The following is an 11,091-nucleotide window of genomic DNA, read 5'->3' as shown; positions in this document are numbered from 1 at the left end:
GCCAGGCCCAGAGCAGCGACTGCCAGGCTGGGAGCGGCCAGGCCCAGAGCAGCTGGGTCTGGTGCGGCCAGGCCCGGAGCAGCAGCTGCCAGGCTGGGAGCGGCCAGGCCCGGAGCAGCCGGGACTGGTGTGGCCAGGCCCGGAGCAGCGGCTGCCAGGCTGGGAGCGGCCAGGCCCGGAGCAGCCGGGTCTGGTGCGGCCAGGCCCGGAGCAGTGGCTGCCAGGCTGGGAGTGGCCAGGCCCGGAGAAGCGGCTGCCAGGATGGGAGCGGCCAGGCCCGGAGCAGCCGGGACTGGTGTGGCCAGGCCCGGAGCAGCGGCTGCCAGGCTGGGAGCGGCCAGGCCCGGAGCAGCCGGGCCTGGTGCTGCCAGGCTGGGAGCGGCCAGGCCCGGAGCAGCCGGGTCTGGTGCGGCCAGGCCAGGAGCAGCGGCTGCCAGGCTGGGAGCGGCCAGGCCCGGAGCAGCCGGGTCGGGTGCGGCCAGGCCTGGAGCAGCGGCTGCCAGGCTGGGAGCGGCCAGGCCCGGAGCAGCCGGGTCTGGTGCGGCCAGGCCCGGAGCAGCGGCTGCCAGGCTGGGAGCAGCCAGGCCCGGAGCAGCGGCTGCCAGGCTGGGAGCGGCCAGGCCCGGAACGGCCGGGACCGGAGCAACCAGTCCCAGAGCAGCCGGGTCGGGTGCGGCCAGGCCTGTAGCAGCAACAGCCAAGTCCAGAGCAACTAGGTCGGGAGCGGCAGTGACCAGACCCGGAGCAGCTGGTTGTGGAACGAACCAGAGCAACAGAGGCCAGGCCCGAAGCAGCCAGGCCCGAAACAGCTCGCTCCTCGCCTGTACCTGCCCACGGCTGCCTCTCAGACATGGCTGGAAACTTTTGCGGGAACTTGAGGGTCTGCTGAATCAAGTGATGAAGGCTTAGATCTGGATGTGTTGAGTTAGTATAACGCTGGGGTGTTGATCTGTGAGTGCCTTGGGTGGGGCCTGGATGAGGCTGGTTGACCTATTTGAAAATGTCTTTTGTGTGAAGTGTATCATTGGGCATGTGGAGGTATTATTGATATGAGAAAATGCTAAGTAACAGATTTACTATCTGAAAAGGGATTTACTATCGGGGAAAGGGAGGGAGGAAGAGACTGAACATAAACTGTGCACCTATGGATGAGGACAATGGGGGATGGGGAGGGGGCAGAGGGTGGGGTGGGAACCTGGTGGAGGGGGGAAGAAATGAGGAACCTTTGTAATAATATGAACAATAAAGATTGATTTAAAAAAAAAAAAAAAAAAAAAAAAAAAAAAAACAAATTAAAAATTGAATAAATTATTTCTCATAACTTTAATAAAATGCTTAAAATTCTCTCATCTTAAAATATGTTATGTATAACACTGTCTTCACTTTCTCTGTTTCTTATCAGGACCCCTGAACAGTGCCCCAGTGTTGTTTCATTGTTGTCAGAGAGTTATAATCCTCACGTGCGTTATGGAGCTGCCATGGCCCTGGGCATCTGCTGTGCTGGTACAGGAAACAAGGTAAAGCCCTAACCCAAAACCAATGGGATCAGTTCTTTCCTGGCGCCAGATTGTTTTCCTTCGCAGAAAGGTTTATGTAACAGCTGTAAAAATACAAGTGTGGTATGATCTGTAAGACTTGCCTCACAGAGCTTCCCAGAACTTCCTTACTTTACTGTCTGGATGGCTCAAAGCCATTTAAGAACAAACTACCACATTATATGGCTAAAATGGAAAAAATGCTGTCGACTTTGGTTATTTTACATGTTTAATATGCAGAATTAGTATTGTGGAAATCAAGGTTCTCATATGAAGCCACTAAAATCAATTCAGTTTTATTCCTTTGGTTTGTTTTGTTGTTGTTTTAATTTTTATTAAATTTATTGGGGTTGATTTGGTTTTAAACAAATTATTTTATTGCTATTTGCCTATTTTCTCCTCATGAACTTAACATGATATTTGTTAAGCCATCTAAAGTGACAGAGTTGGGTTAGGCAAGTTGATGGTTTGAAAACACAATTCATGAGATTCATAAAGAAATGGCATTGTTATTGCTTAAATAACAAGTGTTGTGTTTTGTTCTTTTTTTCACAACAATAACATAATATTAAATTTTATCTTTTATAACACACGTACCCATAGCTTGGTGAACTTTTCTTTTAATAGGGTTGGCAGTGTGTTCTTGTGTGTGTGTGAGAGAGAGAGAGAAAGAGAGAGAGAGAGAGAGAGAGAGCGCGCGCTACTAGAGTCTTTACATCACAGGAAAGAAGTCACTTTTTTTGCCATCTATTATTCAAACTAAAATAAAGTATAGCTATTAATTTATTGATTGACTTCAGTAATTAAATTTTAATTTGCTTTACTTTTTCTCTAAGAATGGTATTATTAGATACTAATAACTTCTAACCACATAAAGCATAATTGAAGCTAGGGATTAAAATAGACATTTTTACTACATGTAGCAGGAATTGTGTAAGAATTTATGACGACATCTTCCAATATTCTCAATTTTGTCTCCTTACCCTGCTTTATTTTTCTTCATAGCACTTATCAACACCTAGTATATATATATATTTTTTATTGATTTTTTACAGAGAGGAAGGGAGAGAGATAGAGAGCCAGAAACGTCGATGAGAGAGAAACACCGACCAGCTGCCTCTTGCACACCCCCTACCGGGGATGTGCCCGCAACCAGTGTACATGCCCTTGACCGGAATCGAACCTGGGACCTTTCAGTCCGCAGACCAATGCTCTACCACTGAGCCAAACCAGTTTCGGCCACCTAGCATATTTTTATATCTATTTTATTGATTGTCTGACTCATCTCCACTGAAATATCAAGTCCCTGGGAACAGGGTGTTCACTGCTAGAATCTAAAGTCAGACCTGGCACATAGTAGACTTTCAGTAAATATTTGTCACCTGAAGGATAGAGGGAAGATCATTTAAGGATTTGATGGTGAACAAGTTGGACATGGTCTCTGCCCTCACAGATTTTAATTTTTTTTTAATGTTTTCATTTCTTCCGGGTGAGAAATTCTTATGTGAAAACTAGAGGCCCGGTACACAAATTCATGCATGGGTGGGTGCAGGCCAGCAATTGCAGGAGGTTGGCTGGCCAGTGTGTATCATAGCTATCAGTTGCTCCAGTCATTCTGGTTGCTTGGCTTTTTTGTATATATAGATGAATCTTCACTTTTATTAGAAATTGGGTATATAAAGTGCAGTTTATGGAAATTGGCCTTCATATAGGTTGAATGTTTTACTAAGTATTTCCCCCCTCAGGTCTTTAATAGACATTTATGTCAGGCCTCATAAGTTAAATGTCAATTACACTTTTGTTTTCTTTCCAGATTATTCTAAACTTAATATCTAGGAGCAAATCTTCTTTGAGACACAGAATCTGATATGTTAATTCAATGAAAAAATTTTTATTACTCGTATTATACAAGTCTGCTTTATTTCTAGTTTGTATGATCTTATCAATACCTATCTGAAATTTGTGCTTTGGTTATTATTGTTTCTTAAAAACCTGAAACATCTATTTATGCTAAAATATATCTTTGATGTTATATCACAAACCTCAAAAGCAGTTAGTGTCTTTTAACTTGTAAGTTGGAAATTTGGTTATATTTTTATCATAACTACTTCATAAACTATATTGACAACATATTAGTTTGAAAAACTCCTCTGCACAATGTGATTATAGTTTTTAATGAAGTGGGAGAAAGAAAACACATCTAGTATGTGTAATATTGTTAATAGCTCTCACATATATATATATATATATATATATATATATATATATATATATATAAATTGATTTCAGAGAGAGGAAGTTAGAAAGAGATAGAAATATCAATGATGAGAGAGAATAGTTGATGGTCTTCCTCCTGCACACCCCTTATTGGAGATCAAACTCACAACTGGACTGAGAATCAAACTGTGACCTTCTGGTTCATGGCTTGATGCTAACTCCCATTTTTAAAAACAAATAAATACAGTTGTGCATCACATAATGATATTTGGGTCCATAAAATTAAGATGGAGCTGAAAAATTCCTATCACCTAGTGATATCATAACCGCCATCAGTCAGTGGGCAGTGCATTCATTACCCTTGTGTTCGTTGAGACACTGGTGTAAACAGAGCTACTGCACTGCCAGTCATGTAAAAGTACAGCACATATATTTAAGAGTAGTAAGCTATACCATCTAGATTTTTGTAAATGTTCTCTGTGATGTTCGCACAGTGACGAAATGACCTATCTGCGCATTTCTCAGAATGTATCCCCAACATTAAGTGGCATAGGACTTTAAATCCACATCTAAAGAAATCGAAAGTCATTTTTCAAAAAAAAAACGAATTCAATTTATTCTTTCTTTCCTTGACCTTGGAACAAAGAATATTTGAGAAATTGCATACGTATTAAGAAATAAGTTTGATAATCTTGTAAAACCCTTTCCTCTAGGTGTATACCTTAGAACCTTATAAGGGATGTTAAAAAGCGGCACTTAACAAAGGGTGTTATTATTCTGCAGGATGTTAATAGAAGTTGTATGAGGCAAAAGAGTTCTTGGTAACATTACTGTGGACAAATGCTGAGAAAAACTAAAGTTCCAGCGGTTTCTTTAACATCCCACATCACTTTATGTGCTGGGAGCTTTTGTACATTCCTAGAACCTTTGATATAATTTGAATCTGTAACAGGAGGTAATATATAGTATGCAGGAACTCCCAGATGTATTTAATCAAGAAATCCTTTTTTCATAGTATTGATCACATTCTGAAGGATATGATATTGAGGGAATTCTGGTAAACAGTATGGAAAGTCCCATTCATTATATGTGGTCTTATGAAGTGTAACCATGAAATCAATTCTAGTCCTATTTTATTTAAATTTTTGACCATTCTTCTATCAAGTTAAATCTTTTTTGTTTTAGAAGTTTGTCTTTGTTTTTTGTTTGTTTCAATTTAGTGGAGGTTTTTTTTTAGTTGATTGTGTTTTACTTGATCTTTATTATTGTAAGTATTATAGATGTCCCCCCATTAATGTCCTCCACCTGTTCCCACCCTATCTTGTAAAATTACCTAAAACATTGCCATACCCTGGTATTTGAAGGAAGTTGGATACTTAATACCGGTTTTGGAGTCAAACTGACCTCAATTTGCTACTTATGTGAGTGACTTTGGGCAAATTACTTAACATTTCTAACTCTCAGTTTCTTTGCTTATAAAGATTATTTGGTGTTGCTATTGTTATTTTGTTTTGTTTTATTTTTAGGTTTAAGAGGATTATCTAAGATAACATCCATAAAATACCTACCCCTGTGCCTAGGAAATAAAGGGTGCTTATCAAACATTAATAATTTTCTCTTACTTTCTTTTTTTCCTATTATACCTCAAAACAGGAGCACTCGTGTTCTGCAAGCTTCCATCAGTTATATTGAAATTTACAGCATACTCAGTTCTGAACTGTGCATCCAGTTTGTCTTACATTAACTTGTTATTACAATGTCAGATGATTAATTAACTTAGAATGATGGTAACTAATTTGTAAACCCAGCTATATGAACTTTATTTAAGGGTGGTTGTTTTTTAATGCTTTCAGGAAGCAATTAATTTGCTAGAACCAATGACAAATGACCCTGTGAACTATGTGAGGCAAGGAGCTCTCATAGCTTCGGCTCTCATCATGATCCAGCAGACTGAAATCACTTGTCCAAAGGTGAGCAAACAAAATGAGTCTCTAGAATACAGTTGATTCAAGCTTTTCTTTAGGTACCTTCTTTTGAGGACATTTTTACCTCAAATGTGGTGAACACTTAACTCATAGAAAGCCAAGAGGTAGGAGAATGGCAAAACTTTAAATATATAACACTCTTTAAATGCATTTCTTACAGATTTATGGTCACTTTGTTAATTCAACCATATAACCATACTTGAAAAATAGAACTCATGGGTTCGTGAAATCATAAAAGTCAACTTTAATTTTTGTCTTCTGCTGTCCTTTTAAAATGTATTCAGTGAGATAACTTGTTCCTCTGATACAGGATGTTAACTCAGACAGTTTATACAATTTCACTTTAGAAATGACATTGCCCTCTTGTGTAATCTCTTAGACCTCAAAAATAAAACTGTATGACAGTATAAAAATCAAATGTTCTTTGCTCTGGCCATTGGGACTCAGTGGTTAAAGCACCAGCCCTTGCACTGAAAGGTTTGATTCCTGATCCAAGGGCACATTCCTGGGGTTGCAGATTTGATCCTCAGCCCTGTGGGGGTGCATGTGGGAAGCAACCAATCTTTGTGTCTCTCTCACATCAATGTTTCTCTCTCCTCAGTCTCTCTTTCCCTGCCTCCCTCCCTTCCACTCTGAAAAGCAATGGGAAAAATATCCTGGGGGAGTGGAGGGGAAATTAAAATTGTATCTCATTGTTTTCTGCTATTAAGCATGTGATAAAAAGGTTTGTAGACTATAGTTTCTATCATTTCTATCTGATAATTGCTAATAGGACAACATTCACAATTCTTTTGGAGTAATATGTAACATTTTGCTGTAAAGAAAAAGCTGTTAACAAGCTTGAAGAGAAGTTTTAAAGTCTACAAAGTTCTAGTTACAAGATTGTAAACGAGTTCATGCAATAAAGTGGAAAACCATGAAATCCAAGATTAAGTGTTAATTTCATCAAAACTATAGCCCCTCCTCAAAAGAATCCAGAAGGAACATTTTTCAGATATTTTGTGAGATTTATAATTGACATTTCCAAAGGAAATATTTTTATGTAATTAGGATACAGGTCATCCTTTTACAGAATGCCATCTTAACACTTAGCTCTATATTGTGATTTTAGTTGAAATAACTCCAGTACATCTTGCCTTTCCTCTGCCAGTTTTTTGCTTGCTCACTCTCACAAACATATACCCAGCAACATGCATACATCCCTGGGTGATTACAAACTCAATTTAGGAAGCCCTTTGACCAGAGGCTCAGAACTACAATAATGCCTTTTAGACATAAACGGGAATAGGTTCTTGGAGCTGTTTTCTCTCAGGAATCCAACTCTGCTCTTTATGATGGATCTGTCTTTTGTTTTTTTCTTGTTACATGAAATCTATCTTTAGCAGTTATTTGATCATGTATATAGTATCATCTATAGAATCAAATAAAGATACTGATGTATAAGAGTGGATCTTTTGCTCCTCCTCGCCTAATATCTTTCCTACCGTCTGCTCAAGGAAGTTTCACCAACAACTGAGAAGATATCCTTTTTTCAAGTAGATTATAATTGGTCAAGCTTGATAAGCTTTTGAGGTCCTAAAATAAATCCCAGTTTGGATAGATTAGGCTTTTGTGAGCTCTTGAAACTTTAATAGTATATGGTAATATTTTACAGCACACCACATTTGTAAATAGTAATCTGTATTATCGTACTGTTGCCTTAACATGTTAAGCACCCAGCCTGTTTTGTCTTCCGGATGGAAAGTATAGTGTCAGTCACCAGTGACTGACAGGGTGCTTAACATGTTAAGATAGGGAGTTGAACTCTAACAGTGTAGATAGTAATATAAAGAAAGGGCTACAAGCAACTACCACGAACAAAATATTGCTAATAAAATTGAGAAGTATCTGCAATTATTATTTGGGATATTGATAATGGGAAATCATGAAAGCACTGACAAATATCTTGAAAGAAGAATTAAGAATTTTTATTTTAGGTGTGTTGAGTTTGAGATGATAGTAAGTCTGCTGGACTTAAGATGAGAGCATAGCAAAAGAGTCAGAACTAAAGAAAGAGATTTGGAAACTAGCCACAAAGAAATTTTTAAAAGTGCATAGCTCTTTATCTACAATTCAGAAAGCTCTGAAAACTAAGGTTGTTTTTTTTTTTTAATTTTTAAGGACTCATTTGGCTGTAAAACCTGATCCAATCAATATAAATTCATTTATTACCTCAAGCATTTTGCTGCTTCAGAAACAATTTGTTTTATTATGGGACATTGCCTCCTCACTAAACTCTGAGTATTGAATAATATATAGTGCATACACCATGTTAGCTTTCTAAATTCTGAATTCCAAAATTCACCTGCCCTCAAGTACTTCTTGGTAGGAATTATAGACCTGTAGTTTAAGTCATAACAGCAGATGTAATAGAAAGAGAAAATAAAATAAAGGGGAAAAAACTCCCAATCTGATCCCTCATGTGCAGCTACAGTTCTATATTCAGGAAAATAGAAAAAAAGTAGAAAAGACAAGACATAGCCAGGTGATGAGTAGCAGCAAAAATGACTCCCGGGAAACTTAATTCCCTTCTTCCCATTCTTTATTTTTTCTCTGACATCTAAGAGTATTTTCCCCCCCAAGTAGTATAAGGTTTAGAGTTTAAAACAAGGTGAATATAAAAAATGCATTAATTTGGAGAAGGTATCTCTTTCTGTGAGATTATTATAATACTAGAGGCCTGAGGCATGAAAATCATGCAAGGGGCTCAACCCCCACCACCATGGCTTCGTCCAGAAGGACATCTATTCTAATTAGCATATTATACTTTCATTATATAGATAAGATGGGAAATTAATGTGATTTTTCTCCTACAACTATCGTGTGTGTGTGTGTGTGTGTGTGTGTGTGTGTGTGTGTGTGTATGGGGGGGTAATATACATAATAATTGAGTCAGAATATCCTGATCCTAGCCATGATTGCAGTTAGTTGTTTGTGATCACAAGTAAGACAGTAATTTCACCTATTTTACTTCAGCTTTCACATTTGTAAAATAGAGGGAGTACACCAGATGATCTTGAAGTCGACTAGATACTATCTTAACCTACAAAAAATAATCATTCTTTATGAGGTATCATAATAATGAGATAAAACTACTGCTATATCGGTAGTAAAATGTGAAGAAAAAAATTTAAGTGATTAAAACTAGTTTTTTAAAGTAGTATACTTAATATGAATTAGATAGCCCGTTATATATTTGCATTGATTTTTTTTTTTTTTAAATATATTTTATTGATTTTGTACAGAGAGGAAGGGAGAGAGATAGAGAGTTAGAAACATTGATGAGAGAGAGTCATCGATCAACTGCCTCTTGCACACCCCCTACTGGGGATATGCCCGCAACCAAGGTACACGCCCCCGACCGGAATCGAACCCGGGACCCTCAGTCCCCAAGCCGACGCTCTATCCATTGAGCCAAACCGGTCTCGGCTGCATTGATTTTTTTTTAATCTGTCTTTCAGTTTATCGGATGTTTTTCTATTGTTTTAAGTGTAATTTTATATTTAAATTCTTCCTTATGGTGTACATATTGTGCTTTGACCAGTATTCCTTTTTATAAGTTCTTAAAATATTTTACAACATTCTTTACAACATAAAATTTCCATCCTATATAAGGTAATGTAAGTGTTCGTCCAAAAGAAGTTCACAGAAAAGGAAACAAACAAGAAAGAAATTCAGAATCAAAGGAATTTAACCTGCTGAACCAGAATAGAAGCATCAAAACTTAGACTTTTTAAAACTAAAAGGGACTTTTGTGATGATCTAATCATGCTGGGTTTTATGGTTTAAAAAAGTAAGACCCAGAGAAAGGAATAGCTTATTATGTGCTGGGTAGTGGCAGTTCATTGTTTTTCCATCACATTCTGTTGCTGTCTATGAATAAAAACGAGAACCATGGTTAAGGAATATAATTTTTTAGCCGTACTTACGTTACAGAGATAATAAAAGGACTAGTAGGATTCTGCCTCTGTATGATAAGAGCCTTGCTTATTAAACTATAAAATGCCTAACAGCCATGTAAGTAGGTGCTGTAATGTCAGTAGTGATGAAGAAAAACAGACTCGAAAAAGCTAAGTCCTTACCCAAACAGCTTATTAGTGCAGAGGTATTTATAAGCCAGCATTGTCTGATTCTATATTACTCTGCATTATCACAATGCGGCCTGCCAGACCAAGATGAATGAAGAAGGGAAGAGATTCTGAAAGAATATTTAATACATATAAAGTCATCACTTTAGGAAGCTCAAATTCAATATATTCTGCTTTGGGCAGATTTGGGGAGCTTCATGATCTTGTTCTTGAACAAGCAGAATTCTTCCTGGGTACCTGTCATTTGAAAAGCACTGGTGAGAAAACAGAAGTGTAAGATGTGGAAGAAGTCTAAAATAGTTCACTTTATTGTTTTCCAAACCATTTTAAAGGAATCACAAATACATTAAGAACATAATTTTATGAATATTATTTTATAATTATAAAAGTCATATATATTAAGTTTAGAAAATGCAGAAAAGAATAAAGAAGCAAACAGAATTGCCAGTAATCCCATCCTAAATGAGTCAGCACATGTTTGACTTTAGTGTGTTCCTTTTCATAAGAGTAAATATTGTGATATATCCTCAAAAAATTAGTGTGTATGCATAAAGAATCTTTGCTGTATGTGTGAATACACTTAATCCAAAATATACCTCACACAACTTCACTGAAGGGTAGTTTACTTTAGGATAGACCGGAAGGACCATGCCTGTTAAGAAATCTGTAAGGTTGATGGTAAGCAGAATAGCCGTAATTCACAGTGCAATGAAAGCCTTACTGTTGGATTCAACATTCCTTTGAGCCTGAATCATTAACTGTGGAATGAAGGTTGAAAACAGAACTGGTGCTCCCTCACCAGAAAAGTCATAACACCATGATTTCAACCATAGAACTATGTTTTCTTCAACTATCCATATTCTTCTCTCTGAATGTTATGAAATTCAGGATTCAAATTTCATTACCAATTGAGCAACCTGTTTTTTCCTGTTCTAAAATGATACAGCAAATGAATAGGATTAGTCTATAATTCTTTCTCTTGTTCCTTCAGGTGAGTCAGTTTAGACAACTGTATTCCAAAGTCATCAATGATAAACATGATGATGTCATGGCCAAGTTTGGTGCTATTCTGGCCCAGGGAATATTGGATGCAGGTAAATGTTTTTAAGTCTTCCAGATTTATTTATCTCTTTATACTAAGCCTGATAAAATAACTGTATTATGTGGTAGAAATTGAGTTTGGGGTAAATTATTCATAAAAATAATTTAGCAGAGTGCATACTATGA

General features: G+C 37.8%; 1 protein-coding gene across 1 annotated transcript in view; it reads left to right on the top strand.

Moving 5' to 3' along the window:
• Positions 1–11,091, top strand: part of PSMD1 (proteasome 26S subunit, non-ATPase 1) — a 78,702-nt gene that overhangs the window by 55,619 nt on the left and 11,992 nt on the right. The window contains exons 17-19 of the mRNA XM_084891771.1: positions 1,403–1,517; positions 5,606–5,722; positions 10,856–10,958. Coding sequence (XP_084747897.1) covers positions 1,403–1,517; positions 5,606–5,722; positions 10,856–10,958 — 335 coding nt within the window. The remainder of the gene's footprint in view (positions 1–1,402; positions 1,518–5,605; positions 5,723–10,855; positions 10,959–11,091) is intronic.

This window comes from Pipistrellus hanaki (genome assembly GCF_964339955.1).
Source record: "Pipistrellus hanaki genome assembly, chromosome: 8".
In the NCBI taxonomy this organism is placed as follows: Eukaryota; Metazoa; Chordata; class Mammalia; order Chiroptera; family Vespertilionidae; genus Pipistrellus; species Pipistrellus hanaki.
This window is presented reverse-complemented; position numbering and strand designations above follow the sequence as displayed.